The 23,008-nt window shown below is 53.2% G+C and overlaps 1 protein-coding gene across 8 annotated transcripts in view; it reads right to left on the reverse strand.

The window, feature by feature from the left end:
* The window catches only part of MROH1 (maestro heat like repeat family member 1), a 95,519-nt gene that overhangs the window by 17,800 nt on the left and 54,711 nt on the right, over positions 1–23,008 (reverse strand). For 5 of the 8 annotated variants that reach the window (XM_046642432.1, XM_046642436.1, XM_046642430.1 and 2 more), the window contains 20 exons: positions 20,298–20,371; positions 18,791–18,913; positions 11,238–11,339; positions 10,901–11,048; positions 10,583–10,695; positions 10,156–10,297; positions 9,768–9,820; positions 9,164–9,271; positions 8,666–8,785; positions 8,353–8,475; positions 7,326–7,472; positions 7,197–7,223; positions 6,081–6,203; positions 5,788–5,867; positions 5,556–5,667; positions 5,353–5,448; positions 4,602–4,706; positions 2,267–2,402; positions 2,046–2,158; positions 1,207–1,359 (listed from right to left, as the gene is read on the reverse strand). In XM_046642432.1, the coding sequence (XP_046498388.1) occupies positions 1,207–1,359; positions 2,046–2,158; positions 2,267–2,402; positions 4,602–4,706; positions 5,353–5,448; positions 5,556–5,667; positions 5,788–5,867; positions 6,081–6,203; positions 7,197–7,223; positions 7,326–7,472; positions 8,353–8,475; positions 8,666–8,785; positions 9,164–9,271; positions 9,768–9,820; positions 10,156–10,297; positions 10,583–10,695; positions 10,901–11,048; positions 11,238–11,339; positions 18,791–18,913; positions 20,298–20,371 (2,198 nt within the window). The remainder of the gene's footprint in view (positions 1–1,206; positions 1,360–2,045; positions 2,159–2,266; positions 2,403–4,601; positions 4,707–5,352; positions 5,449–5,555; positions 5,668–5,787; positions 5,868–6,080; positions 6,204–7,196; positions 7,224–7,325; positions 7,473–8,352; positions 8,476–8,665; positions 8,786–9,163; positions 9,272–9,767; positions 9,821–10,155; positions 10,298–10,582; positions 10,696–10,900; positions 11,049–11,237; positions 11,340–18,790; positions 18,914–20,297; positions 20,372–23,008) is intronic. The other 3 variants (XM_046642433.1, XM_046642431.1, XM_046642434.1) reach the window with 3 other exon arrangements.

The following is a 23,008-nucleotide window of genomic DNA, read 5'->3' on the forward strand; positions in this document are numbered from 1 at the left end:
CAGCTCAGCCAATGAGAAACACTGCAGCTCAGCCAATGAGAAATGCCACAGCTCAGCCACTGAGAAACACTGCAGCTCAGCCCATGAGAAACACCGCATCTCAGCCAATGAGAAATGCCACAGCTCAGCCAATGAGAAGGCATTCCCACCCTGCACTGTTCCTCTCCCCCAATGGACTTTCCTTTAGAACAGCCCCTCCCTCTCTCCCTTTTTCTCTATAAAAGCAGCTCCCCTCCTTTGTTCTCTGGATTTGCCTACAGTTTGCCATAGCATGCATACCCCAAACTGCAATTCTTTTGGCTATGCCCAAATAAACTCATTTTCAGGATAAAATAACAGGCACATTTGCCTTTTAAGTTGACAGGTACAAACCAGGCCATACTCTGTACTGCGGGGAAGTGGTGGCACCCCCTGGGGCATCGACTGGGGGCAGAAGGACTCAGGAGCTGTGGAATGCTCTGCTCCTGCATGTCAGGGTGAACTTCCTGGGCCCTGTACTTAGGACAAGTCCACTTCTCTGCTGGTATGCTTCACTTCAACAGGGAACTTAAATCTCCCTCCAGGCACATGGACCTCGCCTGCTGTCTGCCTGGAAAGGACTCACAGGCATGCGTTCCAGGAGCCACCTGGCCCTTGGAGCCTCCCTCAGACCTACAAGAACCTAACCACAGGGCCGTGCTTTTCAGCTGTGGCTTCACATGCATCTGATGCAGAGCTGCTGCCAAGGCATGTTTGGGAACAACTATATGGACAGCCACCTGAGCTCACACCCAGAGAGGATGCTGAGGTGATAGGTTAATGGCAGGGCAGCACCTGGGTGTCCTGGGCACGGCACCTCTGGGCCAGCCTGCCGCAGAACCCTCCATGCAGGCTCCTGGTGACATCAGGTCTGTGACCTCGCCAAACACAGTAGCAGGGAGTTCAGCCAGCACCTGCCACCAGCTCAGTACACTTCCATACCTGCATTTTCCTTTCTATCTCCTTTTTTCCCCTTAATTTCTCAGGAGTTACTTTTGCCAAATTCTAACCTGTCTTCAAACAGAAGAGAAAGATTTGTCCCTATCAGGCCCACATGGATAGGGGCAGAGCAGGGGAGGGGAGTGGAGGGGGAGCCCCAACTTACCCCGCCTCCCACACCCCAGCCGAGACACCACTCATCGGCACCCCACCCAGACCAAGCCACACCCATGCCCCCACGAGCCTCACCTTCTCCAGGAGCATGTTGCCCCGCTCCTTCAGCAGGCTGTTGATCATGACGGTAGCAGCTCGGGAGCAGTTCTTGTCGGGATCTCCCAGGCCCTCAAACATGGTTAGCAAGAGGCTGATTAGCTGATCTGGTGGGAGGCGCTTCCCAATAATCTAGGAAGACGGTTGTGTCAGAACAGAGAGGGCAGCATCAGCATCCCTTCCAGTCATAACATCCCAGGAGCCAAGCCTCTGGGAAGGGCTGACACCACTTCCCATCTCACGTCCCACCTCCAGCCTTCCTCGCCCTTTTCCAGGCCCTGTGCGCCTTCAGGAGATCCTGCCAGAGTGCCAGGGTGGGGTGGTGCAGGAGCAATCTCCCAGCCTGGAGCCTGACTAGGCCTGGGACAGCCTTGAGGGCCTGCCAGGCTCAGGCCCCTGGAAGGCAGTCCCTGGGCAGCTGCAGGGTCCACGTCAGAGCACCCAGTGGGGTGGGCATCAAATGGAACAGCACCATCCTGGCTTGGGGGCTCATAGAATGAGCTAGGGGCAGCTTTCTTAACCCCTTGGAGCCAGCCTAGCTCCTGACCACACTCTCCCTGCTGGGCCTTGGTGGGAGGACCTGAGGGAGTGCAGGAAGATGACAGAGGAGGTGCTGGTCAGAGGTAGTCCAGACAGTTAGTTCACTGAGTAAAACTTGCCCATGCCCCCTGTCCCTGCACCTCAAGCCCACTGGCCCCATGTTGTGCCCATCCCGGAGGCCTGCAGAGCCCATGAAACGCATGGTGCTGCTGCCAGAGCCCCGCTCTGCCCCAAACAGTGCCGGTCCCCCTTCCCCTGGTGGTTGCTCCGGCAGGGACCTGGGCTATGCTGTGGCAGGTGTGAAGGAGGATAGCAGGGTCGGGGTGCATGAGGCCATCTTTGAGGGTGAGGAGCCGCTCAGCCACATCATCGCGGTAGTCTCGGGAGAAGCCTGCAGAAGGAGGAAGGAGCGTGGAGCTGGGTGGAGGCCTACCCTGGCCACCTGAGGCCCAGACTCTGCTCCTCATCCCTCCACACCTCTGCCCAGTCAGGGGCTCACCCTCATAGCCCAGCTGGAGGTAGAGCAGGGAGTAGACGCAGCTCACAGCCTCCTGGCGGGTGGCAGACCACAGGTCCGCACACCGTGGAGAGAACAGGCCGACAAGGAGGCCCAGGTTGTGGAAGGGCACCAGAGCCTGGAGAGGAAGATGGGGAGTTGACCTGAGGATACTGGGGAGGATGGCCAGAGAGGAGAGCTGGGGCCCTGAGGATGCCAGGGGTAGGCAGGTGGCACCTCCACCACCTGAACCCAGATATGGGCCAGAGTGAGGCCAGGAAGGCAGCCCCCATCCACGCAGCCCTGGGCCCTCCCTGTGGTCAGCACGGCCCCGGTAAGCTCCTCCTCCTGACAGGCAGGCCAGCCCACCCCCGGCTCACTGCACGCTCTCCACCCCTCCGCCCCGTGTGGGCTCCCCTGAGCTCAGCTCTGACCATACCCAAGTCTACCAGGGTCCATAAGAAAGGAGGAGGTGTGCGCAGGCAGAGGGACAAACCAGGGACTAAGAGGGAGCCCCAGAGGCAGCAGAGGGGGCAGGGCTCTGCTGATTCAGCCAACACCCGTGGATGTGCCCTCCCCTAGAAGGCAAACTCCTCGTTGGGTGAGGAGACTGCACAAGACCCCTTTCACCCTAACTGGGTCCTGGTCCCATCTTTCAGGGCCTTTTCTTCTCTCCTCAAATACGGAGCCTTCCCCACCCTGCTCTGGGCAAATGGCCTTGTATCCTTTTGCCCTGGGCCTGGCGACATCAGTTACCACCCCCAACACACACCCCTCCGTCTTCCTGCCTCGCCTGCCCCGTCGGCCCCCAACATGTGAGGCCTTCCTGGGGCGCACAGCTCTGCTGAGGGCTCGCCTGAAACCCCTCATCCCCCAAGTCACCAGTGTGGGAATTTCCAGAGGGAGAGAAGGCTGGAGCCTGGGACAAAGGACCACGGCGGACCAGCTGCTCTTCCTCTTAGCGAGGTCGCATCAACACACAAAGATGAACTCTAGCTGGACCGGGGTTACTTGAAAAACAGGCCACGAAAGAACTTGGGTGGGAAAAGCCCGTTTAAGCATGCACAGAAGGTGAACCATTGAGAGACACACCACAGATCTGGCCACATAAAGAATGAAAGTCCGAGTACATAAAAAAAAAAAAAGATGAGAAAAAGCCTACAATCATCCTGATGGATGACAAAAAGATATCTGAAAACATCCAATATCTGTTCCTGATAAAACTCCTCATTGAAACAAATAGATGGATGCTTCCAGAACATGATAAAAATGAACGATGCCAACGAAATCAAGCATTGTGTTTAACAGTGAAACTCTGTGTAAAGCCTTAGACTGCCACCAGTTTTCACCTTGTTCTGGAAGTGCTAGATGACAGAAGGAACTAAGATGGATAACCGGTGGGGGGGAAGGCAAAATTATCAGATTTGTAAACGATATGATCATTTATCTGAAAAACATAAGAGAATTAACTAAAAATTCATTAGAAATAACAAAGGAATCTTATCAACTATGCAGTTTCTAAGTATCCAAAAAAATACATAGTTTTCCTACATACCAGCAATAAGCAATGATTAAGTAAAATTTAAGAAAAGTTACCCCGACAATGGCAACAAAACCTCTAAGTCAGAACATGCTACACAGAGCAACCGTCCAGTGTTTCTGAGGGGCCTGACAACCTGGATGGCAAGATCCATTATTAAAAGATGCTATTGCTCAACAAGTTAATCCATCAATTCCCATCAAAATTGCAACCGGACTATTTTAGGACTGTCAAGTTTATCCTAAAATCACCTGGACTAATGGCCTTGCAAGAACAACTGTTAGATTCCGAAAAGCATCACAATGAGGTCCTTAATCTCAGCAGACACTCAAGTGCGTGGTAAGCAAGCAGATCTTAGAACACGCCCCTCCCACCCACTCTGCCTCCCCAACAGCACGAACCATTTCCACAACATCCCGTGTGTGCACGTCCCTGCCTTTGCCCAGAACACTGCTTCTGTCTTGAATGCCCTCAACCTCCTTTCACACCAGATCCCCATCATCCTTTCCCACACTTGCGGAACACAGAGCACATTAGTCCCAGCTAACCCATGGGCTCCCGAGGACGAGGATGCCAGCAGATTCGACTCTGAGGGGCCCTGAGGACAATTCCTGGTCCAGATGGGTCCTCCATCCACATCTCCAGAAAGAGGATCATGGGCCTCGCTGGAATGCGGGATGAGCCAGAGCAGCAGCAGGAGGAAGGGTGCTCTGGGGCGAGGACTGCACACAGTGGTCCAAGCCAAGGGACCAAGCCCAGGGCCAGGGCAGTGGCTGTGTGAGCACCGCGGCTACTCACGCTGATGTGCAGGTGCTCCAGGAAGAACCGCAGCAGGCAGGCGCTCAGGCCAAGCGCCCGTGTCCGCTCGTGGCCCCTCGGGGACTTGATCCATGGGCTCAGGTGCTGGGGAAGAGGGGGCTTCACACAGGCGCCAGCTCAGGCAACAGCCCAGGAAGCAGGAGCCTATGCACCATGGTGGGTCAGTGTCCCTGCCAGGCCACCCTTCCCTGCTGCAGGGACCAGCAACCAAGTCCCAGCAGGTCACCTGCCAGCTTGCCCTGCCCCGTCACTCTGTCCTGCTGGCCTGGCTCACAGACATGGCCACGCCAGGTGGACCCAGAGTGAGTCAGGCCTGCAGAGGAACAAGGTGTTCCTAGAAGCAGGCCGATCCTACCCAGCCCACTGCAGTGCTGAAAGGGCAGGAAAAGATGCAGCACAGCCACCACCTGCCCATTCTGCCATCTTGATGGCCTCGGACAGCCAGGAGCTCACATCTGGGGCACCTGCAGGGTCTCTCCATCCCGGCACCATGCGATGGTGAGGGAGGAGAGAACAGGCTCCATCTAGGTCAGGGCCTGCCCCAGCTGCACACCTGTTCAGGCAGGAGGGGGCGCTGCCTGCACCCTCACAGACCCCACCCCCACACTTGCAGAGAGGACCAACTGTCCCTGTGGTGCCCCCACGGCAGGGAAGGCCAGGAGAACCAGGCGAGGGGCTGGCTGCCAGGTGGGGCAACCCCCTCCCAGGGCAGTGCACACCCACTGCACACCTCCACCATGATCTGCAGGCCCTGGGGAGTCATGTTTCGCCGAAGGAGGCTCGTCAGCAGATCCTCAAGGGCGTGCATGGTATCCAGGTAGAGAGACTGGAAGGAGATGAGATGTTGGCCCCACTGATGACCCCACCGCCCACAGTGGCCTTCCCGCTGCCCCCCACAGATGCAGGCCCATGGTGAGGGACACGCAGTGATACCTCCTGGTGGCCATCTTCCCCCTCAGGCACGGGCACCACGGCCATGATGCTGTGCAGACAGCCATGGATCACATCTGCCTGCGTCTGCTCTTCCAGCGCCGGCTCCAGGGAGCTGAGCCACAAGTTAAGAGCCTGAGACCTCTCTAGCCCCACAATGCAACCCTCACCCAGAGCACACACACAGACCGGCCCTCGCACGCAGGCATGCTGCCACGCCCGGAGGAAAGGATACACCAGGTAAGTGCAGGCAAGCATGGCCTTCTTCCGAATGGGTGTCCTCAGGGAGTCTGGGGGCTCTGCCCTGATGAACTCCTGGGGGAGACAGCCACGTGACCCAGCCCTTGGCCGAAGCACCAGCTTTCCTCCTGGCAGGCGCTGGCTTCAAGTCCACTCTGTCTCTCAACCTATGTGGGTGCTGGGGCCCCTCATGCACGTGCCTCCCAGTCCTCCCCTGGCCCACCTCCCATCTGCATCAGCACCCTCGAAGCTGCCCTAGGAATCAGCCCAGGAACACCCGGTGCTCACCATCATCTGTGCCACCAGCTCTGCTTTCTGTGAGAAGTGGAAGGATCTGGCTTGTGCACTGCTGCAAATGGCCTGGCTAGCCATGCACACAGTCTGAACGAGGCACAGCTTCAGGGCTGGGTCCTGAAGGGACACAGGGCTGCAGGAGGCTGCCAACACCGGCCCCTCAGTGTGGACCTACCCTGAGGTGGTCACTGTCTCTTAGCCCATGGGGCTAGGCCCAGAATGGAGGGCTGCCACAGCAACAGATGCTAGACCACACCCCCTCTTGTCCCTCTGCAGCTGGAATCACACTCTTAGAGAGAGGCTCTCAGCCAGTCCTCCTCCAGCAGCTCTCAAAGCCACATGGGCCAAGAGGGGGTCTGTGAAGGAAGCCCTAAGGCATTCAGCTCTCTGCCTGTCCTGGGCCAGAAGTCCTTGGGTCATGGCCCTGGACAGACGACTGTAGGCAGATGGGGCTCTAGGGGGCTGGAGAAGGCGACGAGGGTAGCTATCCTGGGGACACAGAGGACCGGCCCCTACACTCTAAGGAGCTTGGGAAAAGAGACAACTCTCAGAACAGCCCCCCGCCCAGCCACCTCCAGGAGCCCCAGGAAGGTCTGCTTTTCAAGGGGAGGGCCCAACTGCTCCCAGAGAGGAGCTTCCAGGTTAGTGCCAGAGATCCCAGAAGGGAAACATGTTAGTGAGGCAGAGGGCCTGGCCACTGTCATTGGCTTCAGAACTCAGCCCTCTCCCAGGTGCTCACTGGGAGGTCCAGCCCCTGCGAGCATCAGGGAGTGGAGCCAGAGCAGAGGGGCTGCCACCTGAGGCTCCTGCCCCTGGCCTGCGAACCCGCCACCCAGCTGCTCAGAGGTGGCAGAAATCCCCCTTCTTCCCACCCACTGTCCAGGTTCCAGGCCAGAACAGGAGCTCCTGGACCTCCATCCTGGCCCAAAGGGAGGGGCTGCTCCAACATAAGTGGGGACAAGCCCTGGAGTTATATTCCAGAATACTCTCCCCCGGACCAGGACCAAGAAACCTCAGTGAGCACCCCCCTGGCTTCTGCCTCTGAAGCTCGCAGCCCAGCCCAGAGGAGAGAGGAAGGCGTAGCTCACACTCAACTCCTACACACTGTACCTTGGTCTCTACCTTTATGCCCAGAACCTGAACAACAAAAAGTGAGAGGAGTTAAAACGTGAGACTCTGGCGCCAGCGTTCCTCCCTCGCCTGCATGGCCCCCCTCCTCCGGGTGCCCGAGACGCCCACCTTGGTGTGGAAGCACTGGAACACGTTCCGGAGGATGTCCGACTCGACCTTGGCTAGCACCAGCTCACGGGGGGCCTGCGCCGCCACGTGCCCGTAACAAAGGATCAGTGCGCTCTTCACTTTGTCCACCTCATTCTCACTTCGATCCTGAGAGGCCAGAGGATCGCACGACTTCAATCACACAGTTAATCACAGCCCCCCAACAGGAAGCCTTGCACTCAAACTCCCCAAGCTCCTTGGGAAGAAGGGCAGAGCCTGGCCACTGGGCAGTACCACTGCACCCAAGGGAGAGTCCCCCTGCCAGGGACAGCAGGACAGGGTAGGCTGACCAGGCTCAGGCCTGTGGGGGACCAAGGGGCAGAGAGGAAAGGACCGAGCAGGAGACCAAGGTGGGAGGGGCAAGCAGGAGGAAGAGCTGGGCAGCTGAAAGGCAACAGAAGGGCCCAGAGTCGTGGTCCCTGTCCCTGCTCGGGCGGCTGCACAGGAGCCCCTCTGTCCTCAGGGCTTCTTCATATCTATGTGCGCAGAAAGGATGGGCTGGCCCTGCATGCCTAGTACAGCCCTGAGATTCTGTAACCGGGACAGGCACTCGGGGACAGAACACCGAGGGACAGGGTGGGGGTGAGGCACACGCTAGTGGTCTACCCCTCCTGAATCAAGCTTCTGCAAGAATGCAGCCTCCACCAGCCACCAGGTGACTGATGCACAGACCACCAGTGGGACCGGTCGGGGGCAGTTCCCATCCTTGCAGCCTGGAGCCCCACTCATCACCCCAGCTGGCAGAGGGCCACATGCCCCTTGTCACCAGCTGGGAAGGAGACCACATGCACCAGCCCCACCCACGAGGGAGCGGAGACTGGTTGTCCGCTCCCTGCCCCACCCCCAGCCTGAAGGGCACCAGGAGTCCAGGAAGCTCCAGGACCCCTCACCCCCAGGACCTCAATACGCAGTGTGCCACACTGAGACAAATCACAGGCCAGTCCCACCCCAGACCAAGTCCCCCGGGGTGTCAGCTTGACCTCTGTACCTTAAAAATGTTGAAAATGCCGACAGATTTTCTGAACACATCTGACTTTACAAAGTCCTCCAGCTGAGCCAGGGTGTCGTCCAGGTGGGAGATGGCACAGATCCCAAAGCAATGGGCGAGGCCCTGGGGAGGCACACAGGTGCACTCACATGCTGCACATGTGTGCACATACATGCCCGTCAGTGCACACTGAATACGTGTGCACACGTCACACAGGTGCACACACTGGCTGAACGCCTGAAGAGGACAGAAGGTAACCACTGTCAGCCAGCCTGCTGGCATCCAGGGTGTCCCATGGGGAAGGTGACAGCACCTCGCGCTCAGCCTCCTCCTGGTATCGGGCTGTCTCCAGCAGCTCCTGCAGATGCTCTCTCACCACCTCCTTCCTCAAGGTGGCGCCCAGGGTGGTTCCTATGCATTTATACAGGAAGTTCTGCAACAAAGCCAAAGTACATGGTTGTGTCTAACTCCTTAGTGGAGGTGTGCCCAGCACTACCACGGTACTGCTGCTGGTAGCGTCCACGCTGCCAACCAGACGTGGAAGGGGTGGTCAAAATCCACCACACTGGCCACTGCAAGGACAGGGTGAGTTCTGGGCAGTGTCTGAGGAGCAGGAGGTGGGGGCGGTGGGCTCCCCATCTCCTGGACATCAGCCACTATGAGGAGGCTCCCAGGCCTTCCTTCCTGGCTCTGCCAGGGCCACAAGGGCCACTAGAGAAAGGCCTGGCCAGCAAGTGACAGAGAATCAGGGCCCAGGCACTCGGAGCCTAGGTACAACACCCAGAACCCCCAGCCAGCTGTCCCCACACACCTTCTCCCGGGGTGTCTCGCTGTAGCAGGGGAGCTGCTTGCACATCTCCAGGCTCAGCTGGCAAGTCCACGTGTTGTCAGACACAACAGTCAGAGTGTCCCGAAGGAACTGTGGGCAGGAGCTACACCAGTGAGGGGCTGGGAGCTCAGCCCTTCACAGGGCTGGCTGTAGATAGCCCAGGGGTGTCACATGCAGTCCCCTCAGGGTGATCCTGTGCCATGGCTCTGAATGGTCTATAATGACCTTCAAGCCCAGGCAGGGCAAACCCCGGGTGGTCAGACATGCAATGGGCTAGGGGTGCAGACAGCTCTTGGCCAGGCAGGGGACAGGAGAGAAGGCTCCCGTGGCCAGGGCAGCTCAAAGCTCCTATAATTTAGCCCCATCACAGCAGGGTGGGCAATCTGTGAGGGCAGCAGACAGTCCTCACCCCAGAGACATCTGCCTGTCCCTCTGCCCCTCCCCAGTGCACCACCAGATCAAGGCATCACGAGCCTGGGAAGGTACAGCTCCCCGAGCATCTGCCGCCCCAGACTCTCCCATCCGACCCAGAAAAGGTCTCCATGCCCAGGACAGGCCACACTCTCAGTCTCCTCTGCCTTCTCACCATCAGCAGCTTTTCCTCCCATTCCTTCTGTGACAAGCTCTCCTCAGTATATTCTGAAATGACCAGTCATCTACTCAGCCTGGCAGGCAGGCCCAGCCTGGCAGGCAGGAGTGGGCAACAGGCAGGAGTGGAGGGTGGGAGCACCCCACCCAGGTCCCACCTGCACTTCCCACCAGGCCTGCCCCATCTTCCGGAGAACACAGGAAGCCCAGGACTGTGCTCACATGCCAGGTGCTCCCTGGTGACACCCAGCAGGAAGTGCCTTTCCTGAACCACAGTGGAGGGCATGTCTTCCAACTTACTAAACCCTGGTCCCCACTGGCCAGCCCTGATGCCAACTGGCAAAAGGGGTCGGGGCAGAGGCGACGCCCACCTCCAGGGGCCTCACCATCCAGGTAGTCCAGCAGCAGGGGGATAGTTGTGGCCCACCGCTGACCCAGCAAAGGGTGGATGTCACGGTGCAGGACGCTCAGCAGGCGCAGCGAGGCCACCCCGCGGCCATCCCCCAGGTAGGGGTTGGAAGACACAGCCTGAGGGAGGCAGAGGTGGGAGCTCTGCCCGCCCGGGGTGGAGGCAAGCCCCCTGAGATGCAGCTCCCCAAAACCCCACCGGAGCACCCAACCAGCCCCCACTGCAAGGCAGCGTCCTTTCCATAGCTGTGTCAGCACGCGGACAGGACTCGGGGACAGGCCGGAGGGGAGAGCCCACTCCTCTCCTGATGCCCCTCGGAGTGCGCCGGCTGCCAGGCAGCCACCTGAGTAGAGGGAGGTGATGCGTCAGCAGCAGTGAAAGCCAAAGGCTGAAGTGCTGCTTACCAGAAGCCTCGTGGTTATGGCGTAGGGAGACGGAAGGGTCCCTGGAAAGAGATGGTGGAAACACTCAGAGGGCTGTCTGCAGTGTCCCAGCCTGTCTGCTGTCCTAGGCGAGGCTGGGGGTGGGAAGGGGAGCTAAGTCAGGGGTTAGGGGTCAGGTGGGGTCAGGGGTTGGGGATGGGATGGGTAGAGTCAGGGTCAGAGGTTGGGGATGGGAAGGGTAGAGTCAGGGTCAGGGGTTGGGGATGGGATGGGTGGGGTCAGGGGATCGGCATGGGGTGGGGTCAGGGTCAGGTTTGGGGATGGGGCCTCTCCGCATACCTTTGCTGTCATCGTACTGGATGAGGAGGGCATCAGCCCCCACCTCCTGCCTCTTCTGGGCGAGGTGCACGAGGCTCTTGCACAGTGGGGTCAGCGCCCCAGTGAAGCGCAAGGGGGTGAGGAACTCGAGCAAGTAGGGCCAGAGAACCTGGGGGCAGCACTGTGGTCTGTACGGGGCCAGCAGCGCACGCTGAGGGGCTCCCACTGCAGGCACTGCCGGACTCGGGAAGTCTGGCCAGCTGCAACAAGGCAGCCCCAAGAGCGCCCCACCGCTGCCCACCACAGGTCAGCATCCACGGGCGAGGCAGCAGGAGCAGGGGCAGGCCCTTGCACTCACGTCGCTCATCCTGTCCACAGTGGTGCTGACCAGGTAAAGGGTGCTGATGCTGATGGCCCGCACGCTGTTGGCTGTGGGGTCCTCGCTGTCAGGGCCCGGCCTCTGAGTGTGGGGGAAGAGGCAGGAACATGCATGGGGCACCGCAGCCACATTGCTCTCCATGCTCCAAGGTTAGATGGTGGTGGGCTCTGGACCATGAGGACACAGCCTGTATGGAAGCAGGACACTCTGCCTGGCCTCCACCGAGGGGACACCCATGTCACTGCCACAGGCAGGAAATGCACTCTATGTTAAAATTGCCCAAGGAAACAGCCTCACCTGGCTTAGTTATAGCCTCCAAAATAAAGGAAACTGAGCATTTCCTGTAAGCCACTGACTCCATAAGAAGTAACTTTGTCCTTGATGCTGGCAATGCTGACATCCGTAGAAATGAGAGGGCCTTTGTGGAAATGATAATCACCCAAGAAAACGCCTACTTTCTATCAAGAATAGACTACAACTTCAGCAGCCTGAGTAGGCTCTGGAGACACCTGTTGTCCTCTTTGCCTAGTAAAATAGTGCTCCAAAGCCTGGCCCTCTGGGAAGCTCCCATGCAAAAAAAGGGCTTCTGTTTTCTTTTTTAAGATTGGCCCTGAGCTAACACCTGTTGCCAATCTTCCTTTCTTTTTTCCTCCTTCTTCTCTCCACAGCCCCCCAGTACACAGTTGCATATTCTGGTTGTAGGTCCTTCTGGTTCTGCCATGTAGGACGCCGCCTCAGCATGGCCTGATGAGCAGTGGTAGGTCCACACCCAGGATGTGAACCAGTGAAACCCTGGCCGCCAAAGCGGAGCGCGTGAACTTAACCACGCAGCCACAAGGCCGGTCCCACTGAGCCTTCCATTCATGCTTTGAAATTCCAAAAAGCAAACGCTCAACAACAAAGAGAAACTGGCAAAACTGCAATGATTATAAGAGACTTAACATTTCTCACTTAGAAATCCAAGGTCAAGTAGAAAAATTAGGGATATTTAGGCCTTGAATAACAACTTTTAAAGCATGCTCTAAATATACAGGTAGAACTTTACACCAAACACACATGAGCAACTTGGAAAGCTTGGCCATCTATTAGGCCAAAAAGAATATCTCAACAAACTTAAAAGCAGAAACGAACCTGGCCAGATTCAATGTAGGCAATGGAATAAAATTACAAATCCACAATAGCCGTGAAAAGCTATTCATGTAGAAAAATTTAAATATCCTAAAAGAAACTTTGGATTAATAAAGAACCCAAATAGAAACTGCAAACTATCTGATAGTGACCACTGAGACCACATACAAAGGCCATCAGAAGCAGAAATATTAGGACATACAGAACAAGAAGATAACCTTAACTGAAAAAAACACACTACAGGTGAGAAAATATTAATATGAACCAAGAAGAAGAAAAAATATGTGAAAAATTACAACAGTTGAAATATGGAATTTGATTCAGGAAATGAATAGTGAAATGACTTGCTAAGGAGGAAATTAGTGACTTGGAAGAACAGATTGAAGCCTTCAAGGGAGAATAAAGAAAGATATAATAGAAGTACCAGAATTACAGAGAAATAAAAATGGAGAACAAGAAAAATTTAAAGAAATAAAGGAAACAAATTCCCCAGTAATAAAAGATAAAAGAACTCATCAGAACAGGGTCCACAGAGCTGGAGGCAAGAACAGTTGAAAGTGAGCCTAGAGCATCCTTCTGTGCCAGAAAGTAAGGAAATGCTCAAAGAATGATGGACACATGCCACGAGGACACAGGAGCCAGCTCAATGGGGGTTTCCACTGGCCAAATTCGGAACAATCTGACCATCAACGACAGAAAAGGATTATAGACCACTGCGTAAAATAGCAACCCACGAGTCCAAACTGAGATACACATATGAACATAACAATAGGAAAAGCTCTTTGTTACAACAGAGGGCCAAAGCAAAGTATAGAAAAATTAATGGAGTTAGAAAATCATCAAATGATGCTAAAACTAGTAGGTAAAAGTTTAATCAGCAAATTATCAAAGTTTACACATGCTGTAGCATGTATTAGAATTTCCCTCCTTTTTAAGGCGAAATAATATTCCTTTGCATGGATAACCCACATTTTGTTTATCCATTCATCCGTCGATGGATGCTTGGGTTGCTTCCACGTTGTACTATTGTGAACAATGCTGCTGTGAACAAAGGTGTGTACATCTCTTCAAGTTCCTGCTTTCAAGTCCTTTGGGTACACACCCAGAAGTGAAATTGCTGGATCATATGGAAATTCTACGTTTAATTTTTTGAAGACCCACCATACTGTTTCCCATATCACCTGAAGCATTTTACGTTAGGGAACTTGGCTTTTGAGACATTCCCTAAGTGAGAAGATTGTTGTGACTGCCTGAGCACTAAACATCTGCTTCTTTTGAGAGTCTGGAATTTGGTGCTTGTGGTGGCAGAGTGTGCCTACGTAGTCTGCCTCCAATAAAACCTTGGATTCTGGGGGCTGGCCCCGTGGCCGAGTGGTTAAGTTCGCGCGCTCCGCTGCAGGCGGCCCAGTGTTTCGTTGGTTCGAATCCTGGGCGCGGACATGGCACTACTGATCAGACCACGCTGAGGCAGCGTCCCACATGCCACAACTGGAAGGACCCACAACGAAGAATATACAACTATGTACCAGGGGGCTTTGGGGAGAAAAAGGAAAAAATAAAAAAAAATCTTTAAAAAAATAAATAAATAAAATAAAAAAAATAAATAAAACCTTGGATTCTGAATCCCAAAGGGGCCTCCCTGGGCAGAAACCTTGCACTTGTGTTGCTGCATTTCACTGCTGCAGGAGGGAGCGCATCCGTGTGGCCCCTTCTGGGAGAGCACAGGAAATCTGCACATGGACTGCAGCCGTGAGTACAATCGCCTCTAAGTCCTGTAAGGCCTTCAAGTGAATCACCAAGCATGTAGGTGGTCTTAGGACCTTGGGCCCAGAGACATACACCAAAGCTCACTCAAGACAGACAACCTAAACAGCCCTTAGTCTAATCAAGAAGTTGAATTCATGGTTAAAAACTTTCCAACAAAGAAACCTCCAGGCCCACATGGCTCCATTGAGGAATTCTACCAAAGATTTAAGGAAAAATGATACCAATTCTTCAGAAATTAGAAGAGGAGGGAACATGTTTGAATACTTAATGAGGCACCAGCATTACCAGTGAAAAACATTACAAGTAAAGTATAGACCAACATCCCTCCTGAAGAGATGCAAAATCTCTCAACAAAGTATCAGCAAATCAAATCCAGAAATATATTAAAAGGACAATAAATTATCACCAAGTGGGGTTTATCTTGGCATTGTAAGGTTCACTCAACATTTAAAAAGCAATTGTTTATGTCCAAAAGAATTTAGGGGCTGGCCTGGTTGCGTAGTGGTTAAATTCATGCACTCTGCTTCGGCGGTAAGGGTTCACAGGTTCAGATCTCAGATGCGGACCTAGCACCACACCTCAAGACACACTGTGGCAGTGTCCCACATAAAACAGAGGAAGATTAGCACAGATGTTAGCTCAGGGCCAATCTTCCTCGCCAAAAAAAAATTTAAAGCAGGATCTTTAATAGTAAAAGACTGAACAGTTCCCCTTAGATTGGGAACAAAGCAAGGATGTCTACTCTCCCTGCTTGTATTCAGCATTGTACTGAGGTTCTAACCAATGCAATAAGACAAGAAAAAGAAATAAAAGGCATTCAGACTGGAAAGAAGAGTAGAACTGTCTATCAGAAGAAGACATGATGCTCTTTGTAGAAAATCCCCAAGAATCTATAGAAATCAAGGCCACAGGCAATATTAAGGTCAATATATAAAAATCAACTATATTTCTGGGGGCCAGTCCCATGGTCAAGTGGTTAAGTTCGCGCGCTCCGCTTCGACAGCCCAGGGTTTCACCGGTTTGGATCCTGGGCGTGGACATGGCACAGCTCATTAGGCCATGCTGGGGTGGCATCCCACATGCCACAACTGGAAGGGCCCACAACTAAAAATATACAACTATGTACTGGGGGCTTTGGGGAGAAAAAGGAAAAATAAAATCTTAAAAAAAAATTTTTTTTAAGTCAACCATATTTCTATACACTAGCAATGAACAACTGGAGATTGAAATTAACAAAACTATACTATTATAATAGCACTAAAACATAAAATAGTTACAAGTCTAACAAAATATGCATAGAATATATACGCTAAAAATTACAAAACACTGGTGAAAGAAATCAAAGAAGACCTAAATAAATGTAGAGATGCACCATTTCCATGGATTGGAAGACAATATTGTAAAGATTAATTCTTCCCAAACGGTCTACAGATTCAATCCAATCCCAATCAAAATTCCAACAGGCTTATTTTTGTAGAAATCAACAAGATGATTCTAAAGCTTATATGGAAAAGTAAAGAAACTTTAATAGAAAACACGACTGAAGTTGGAGGACTCTCACCGCCCGACTCCAGACTAACTGTGAGGGTGGACCCGACAAAACCACCGACACGGGAGGGAAACACAGTCCATAACGTCACCTGATTTTTGACAAAGATGCAAAGACAATTCATCAATGTAGAAAGAAGAGTCTTTTTAACATACGGTGCTGGAACAATTGGACATCTGTATGCAAAATAATGAACCTCAACGCACACCTCACATTTAAACAAAAGTTAACTCAAAATGGATCACAGACCCAAACGTAAAATCTAAAACTTAAAACTTCTGGAAGAAAACATAGGAGAAAATCTTTATGACCTTGGCTTAAGCAAGGATTTAGTAGCTAGGACATCAAAAGCATCATCCAAAAATTTAAAAATTGATAAGCTGGACTTCTAAAATATTAAAACTTCTGCTCTTTGAAAGACACTGTTAAGAAAATAAAAAGATGGGGCTGGCCCGGTGGCATAGTGGTTAAGTTCACGTGCTCTGCTTCAGCGGCCCAGGGTTCGCTAGTTTGGATCGCGGGTGCAGACCTATGCACCACTCATCATACCATGCAGTGGCAGGTGTCCCACATATAAAGTAGAGGAAGGTGGGCACGGATGTTAGCTCAGGGCCAATCTTCCTCAGCAAAAAGAGGAGGATTGGCAGCGGAAGTGAGCTCAGGGCTAATCTTCCTCAAAAAAAAAAAAAAAAAAGAAAGAGGGAAAAGAAAAAGATAAGCATGCAACAGACTTGTCAGAAAATATTTACAAATGATAAATCTGAAAAAGAACTTGTATCCAGAATATGTAAAGAACACTCAATACTCAATAATAAGAAAATAAAGTATCCAATTTAAAAATAAGGAAAAGATATGAACAGACATTTAATCAAAGAAGATATGTGATGGCAAATAAGCACATAAGACGGTCAACATCAATAGTAATGAGTGGAACACAAATTAAACCCACAGTGAGACACCACCATGTCAGAATGGCTTAAGAAATCAACAATGCTGACCAGAAAGCCCCCAGTGCTCACAGGGGTGCAGAGCAAGAGGAGCTCTTACACACCGCCGGTGGGAGGAGCCACAGTGGAAGACACTTTGTGAGTTTCTCATGAAGCTTAACATGCACTTCTCATCTGTCCCAGCAGTCCTACACCTGGGCATTAGCCCACGGTGTACAAACGTACACCTCGCAGAAACCTGCACCCAAATGGTCATGGTGGCTTTATTCATAACTGCCAAACCTGGAAACAATTGAAATGTCCAACTACTGGTGAGTGGATAAACAAACTGCGGTACTACTCAGCAGTAAAAGTGGACAAATTACGATGCATGTGACAACAGATGACCTCCAACACATGATACACGTGAAAGAAGTCATACTCAAAGACTCTGTGCTGGACGATGCCACTTAGACGACATTCTGGGAAGGGTGAGCTGCAGGGGCAGAAGGCAGATGAGAGTTGCCAGAACCTCGGGGTGGAGGAGGGGCAGGCTACAAAGAGGCAAAGGGAATTGGGGGCCTGGAATGTTCTGTGTCCTGATGCGCTGGTGGCTGCATGACTGTGTTAACTTGTCAAAAAACACCTAATGGTACACTTAAAAGGGTGCATTTTACTGTATGCAAATTACACGTCAGTAACTCTGATTTTAAAAGAAAGTTGGGGGGGGAAGCAAAAAGTACAGAGGAAACAGCAAAATAACGATAAATAATAAACAATTCTAATCTTTAACTTACATTTCTCCAAAGACATTCTAGGGGAATCTAAGAACAAGGAAAGCTTTTTGGGTCCCCTTTTCTCTTTCCCAATGCCCTTGAACTTGACTGATTGTTCCAGAATCAGTCAGGGCTCACCCCGCCTCTGTGTGCCTTCCCGAGGCGCCAGCCCTGCACTGCCTGTGGACAGAGCCCCGCCCTCCGGGGCTCACAGCAAGGCCTCTGCCACCACCGCTCGGCTCCCTTTGTAGTGAGTCAGGCCAACCAGTCTCAGAACGATGAGTCGTTTTTGCTTTTTAAAAAACATTTTCTCATGGACATTTTGAAACAGATTCAAAAGTAGAAAGACTGATACAACGAACCCCACATGTCCATGCCGGCTCCCAGCTGCAAGCAGTACATCAAGCAAGAAGATACACACACAGAGCGCTGCTGTTTTTAAAATTATTTTAGTCTGTTAGATTTCTTCCTATTCAAAACGCTGACAATGAGTTACAGAATTCATAGTAGAATCTTCTTCCTCAAAAGGAATTGAAAGTACAATTCCCAGAATAGGAGTCTGTTAGTTTTCTAATATTAAAAGAGATCTTCAAATCCCAAAATACAGGGGACTAACAGACTTCGCAGAATTCTTGATTCTCCTCAGTCCCTGTCTAATGACTTTGAAGCTGCCTGTGAAGGTGCAGAGGTTGAAACTGGCCAAACTGACCAGCAGGCCCAACCTCCCCGAGGCCTGCGGGAAAAGCGCCAAGCCGGGCTGCCCTGCCCTGAGGGCTGACAGTCCTATCAGGGGCACAGGAACAGAGCGGCCACTCGCTCTCGTTGAACTCCAGTGCTTCAACATAAATGCAGAGGTCCCGTCTGGGGGCACGAGGGTGCCCCAGGCAGGGCCACCTCAGTTCCGAGCTGCCCTTAGCATACAGGCTGGCTCTGTGGACTTGAAGAGACCAGGTCCAGAGCAGGAGGGCCCAAGAGCCGCTGCCCTCACCCGTGGGCTTGTGGCAGTGACATCGAGACCGCCCAGTTGTGCCTGTTTATTTGCACCACAGTCTACCCTGCTCTCCCTCAAGAAGAAACTGGGACTTGCTTAATAACTTTTTAAATAGAAAACCCCCAAAGAGAGCCACGTGTCTATTCTGCCTCTCCTTTCTGAGTCCTGGAGCTAAGGAAGTGAGCCACCAAGGTGCAGAGGCCCTGACTCAGGAATTAGAGAAAGCTGCTCAGCACACAGACCCAGGCCCAGGCCTTCACCCACCTCGCTGCCCTCCAGCTGGGGCCAGGCGGCTGCTGATAACCACAACCCCCGACAAAGGTGGGGAAATGTGGGCCCAGAAGGCCGACAGCTCCTGGACCCCAGAACAGGTGGGTGAGGTGGTGCCCCCTTACCTCAGTCTCGGGGGACAGCGCACACTGCTGCACGATGTACTCGATCATTGCCTCGCCTCCAGGCTGCTCCAGGTAGCCATGGTGGGCCATGGCGCTGATCACCTGTACCACAGCCCGCTTCACCTGCCCAGAACCAAAGGAGAGCGGGGAGGGGCCTCACAGAGAGCTCCTCACAGTGCCACCATAATCTGGCTGGAGCACAGGAATCTTGCCTTCCCTCTGCCTGCACCTGTGCCTGTAACTACACCTGCACTACACTTACAGTTGTGCCTGCACCCGCACCCATACCTGCCCCACACCCGTGCCTGCACTGCGCCCATACCCGCAAACCCCCACCTGCATCACACCTGCACCTGCACATACACCGACCTCTGCACTACATCATACCTGTACCCAACTGCACCTGCACCCATACTGGAACCTGCACCTGCATCTGCACCTTCACCTGGACTGGAATCTACACCTTTATCTGCACCTGCACCTGTGTCTGCATCTGACCCATGCCTGCTCCCACCCCCACTTTCTTCACAGCCGCTTGGCTACACAGGCAGCCTTCTCGCTGGCCTGTAGACATGCTCACATCTTCAGGGGAAGGCCTCTTCCTCCTGTCCAACACCTCCCTCCTCTCCCAGGCACTAGACTTGCTGCTTCTCTGGCTCCAAACGCACCCATCCCCTCTGTCCAGCTCTCGGCCCAGCCTTGGGCTGTAGGGCTGCTGTTCCTCAGGGTCAGTGCCTCTCATGTGCCATCATCCCTGGCTCTGTTTCACCCTTCAGGGTGAGGTCCCTGAACCTGCAGTTGTTGTCCATACACTCCTGGGAGTTCTGAGCCCGCTTTCCAGCCCCACTCAATAATTCCAGCCAGTGGCTTGAAGACACAGCCAGGTCACTGTGGCCAGAAACAGCAGCCTCTTCCCCAGAGCTGGTGCCTCCTCCAGGGCCTCCCGAGGGGCGGGAGACTGAGGTCAGCCATGTGGGCAATCAACCAGGTCTAAGCCACGGAGGTCCCCATAAAGACCCTGGACACAAGGCTGAGGGGTTCTCCGCTTGGCCACACTCCATGTGTGCTGTCACATCACTGCACGGGGAGCTAAGGCCACCAGGGACTCCATGGGGAGAGGACAACTGGGAGTTCTGTGTCTGGCCCTCCTGAGCCCACCCCATGCGCCTCTCCCATGGCTGAGGTCAGTCTCTGTCTTTTCAGTGTAATAAGCCGTAACTGTGAGTCTGACAGCTCTCATGAGCTCTGGGAGTCCTCTAGAGAATTATCAAACCTGAGGGTGGTCTTAGGGACCATCACCTACTTCATACCTGGTTAACTGTACGGGGGTAAGATGTAGGGAGGCCTAGACACATCACTCACCAGCGTGCCCATTCCTGCGGTCTCCCTCTGCTGTCTAGGTCTGGCTGAGGGGGCAGCTGCCTGGTCAGGGGTAGCCTCAGATCCTGGCCAGGCCACATGCCCTTCGGCTGCCACAGCAGAGCACAGGCTGGCCCCACCGATTTACCTTGCTGTTGGTGTCCAGGAGAGGAAGCCTCAAGGAGGAGAGAATAAAGGGCTTCTTAACTTCCATCTGAGCAGCTGCAAGAAATGAACAGATGGCTCAGTCTCCCCACTGAGACCAAAGCTGGCTGGCGCGTCCACCACCATGAGGTCCAAGGCCATGTCGTCAGGAGTCTGGCCTCAGGATGGCCCTCCACGTGGGAGAAGGACGAGAACACATAAGCAAAAGCCCACCCACGTCCGTCCAGGGGACAAATGACTTTTTTTCCCAAATAACATTATTTTACCCAATTAAAAAGCTAGAAGGTTGGTAGTTTAGGGCAGCAGGTAAAAGAGTGGGCTGAGTCAGGAGACCCAGGTTCAAGTGTGAGAGGTGCCTTTAGCAGTATCAGAATCACAGGCAGGCTTGTCAGACCCTTCCCTGGCTCTGAGCCACAGGGCTGGGTGGGCTCGAGTGTGTACTTTCCACATGTTCCCAGGTGAGCTGACGCTACTGGTCGAGGGCCCCACTTTGAGAACCAGCAATATAATTCTTTGTTTCCTGATATTTCAATTATAATAAAAAGTGACTATCAAGAAGCAGTAATGAGGAGATGGCCCGGTGGCACAGCTGTTAAGTTTACACGTTCCGCTTCGGCAGCCTGGGATTTGCCAGTTCAGATCCCAGGTGCGGACATGGCACCGCTTGGCACTCCATGCTGTGGTAGGTGTCCCATGTATAAAGTAGAGGAAGATGGGCACAGATGTTAGCTCAGAGCCAGTCTTCCACAGCAAAAAGAAGAGGATGGGCAGCAGTTAGCTCACGGCTAAACGTCCTCAAAAAAATAAATAAATAAAGTAGAGGAAGATGGGCACGGATGTTAGCTCAGGGCCAATCTTCATCAGCAAAGAGGAGGAAGATTGGCGGTGGAAGTTAGCTCAGGGCTAATCTTCTTCAACAACAACAAAAAAAGAAGTGGTCATGAGATTAACAAAAATGAAAACAGACACAGTGTGTGTACACCATGTAGGCACCCTTCGAGGCACTCTGTATGAGAGCGCTTTTATTCCACAGGACAATCCTAGGGGAGAGGTGTTGTCATGACCCCATCTCACATGAGGAACCTGAGTCCTCAGGGCTTTGGAGCAGCAAATGCCAGAGCCAACCACAGCGATTCAGGCCTGGAGCCCATGCCTCCTCCAGCCCACCACTCAGTGAGCAGGGTGGCAGCACCAGGCACAGTGCCAGCCACGAGAGTTGGTCATGATAACACAAAATAAGAGCAGGAGACGCACACTGTACAAGCTGAGAAAAGACTGATTCTACACCCAACCGTGAGACCAACTGCTGCTCCTGTAAGATACTACAAAGGGTCTTCCCGAGCACAGAACTGGGAAGCATGGAAGACAAAGGCGGTGAAGGAGCACACTGAGGCTCAGACTTCTGTGAATCAGAACGGCATGAAAAGGACTGAAAAGGGGACACCAAGGTAGACAAGATAAATACACCATACAACCAGGACTCACGTCCTCCATACACAGAGAATCCCACCCGTCGACAAGAAAAAGAAGGACAAAGCAATAGAAAAATGGGGAAAAGACTTGAACAAGTCCCCACTGCCAACAGACGTGCAATGCCGTGGGAATCCACCACCTGCCGGTCCGGAGGCCAAGGACAGCTGCCCCACGGGCAAAGTCGAGTCTGGGACAAAGCCACGTGCAAGCAAGGGGCAAAGCGGCTGGGATGCCCGGAGGTGCTAGGGACCCCAGCACATGGCTTTGGGAAGCAGCTCGGCATCACCTATGATCGCTGAGGAGCTGCAGTGACTCCACGCAGGTGAAGGCCCTGCAGTGGTGGCAAGCCCTCACGCATGCCTGGGCACCACACTGGAGGGCAGGCCCAGCCTAGGACGTGGCAGCTGGGGTGATGGCACTGTCTGGCCACTGACCAGGACTCGGCAACCAAAGCGAGCCAAAGGTTGGTAACGCTGCCACCCAGAGGGTCACTAAAAACATCCTACTGGGCAAAGAAGGAGAAGAGGAAAGAATGCAGCAGGGTGATTCCACCTGTAAAAGCTCAGAAACAGGCACGACTGAGGGCACACGAAACCACAAGGGCGGTCACCAGGAGAGTCTGAAGAGTGGCTCACGGGGGCAGCCCTGAACTTTTCAGCTCATATTTATATTTCCCAATAAAAGGTTAGAAAGACTAAAGAATATAAACAAACAACCCAATAGAAAAATGGGCACAAGCTGACGGCAGGCCCTGCCGCAGAAAGGGGAAACAGGGACATCAGCCAGGGCTCAGGGCTGCCACACCTGAGAATGTGGAACACAGGCAGCCAAGGACTGACATCCCTCCAGTTCCACATTCCCGAGGTTCAAAACAACAAACAAATACAAAAAGTGCAAAGTGAAAAGCAAAACCCACCACCATCGTGCCATGCAGGTGCTGACACTGAAACGTGGTGCCCTCCCCTACAGCCTTCCATTCACTCCTCAAGTGTGCTGAGGCCAGCTATCAGCCAGGCCCTCACAACTGCTGAGGACGCGCCACAGCACTCGGCAGACAGGGCCCTGCCCCAAGCAGCTCATGTCCTGATAGAGACATGTAACACAACCAGATAATAAATAAGCTCATCGCAAACTATAATGATGTCACGAAAGGAACAAACAAGAGGCTGAGAAACAGACTGACAATGGGGTATGAAATCTGGAAGGGTCGATAGCGTCCAG

Source organism: Equus quagga, chromosome 16 (genome assembly GCF_021613505.1).
Source record: "Equus quagga isolate Etosha38 chromosome 16, UCLA_HA_Equagga_1.0, whole genome shotgun sequence".
Taxonomy (NCBI): domain Eukaryota; kingdom Metazoa; phylum Chordata; class Mammalia; order Perissodactyla; family Equidae; genus Equus; species Equus quagga.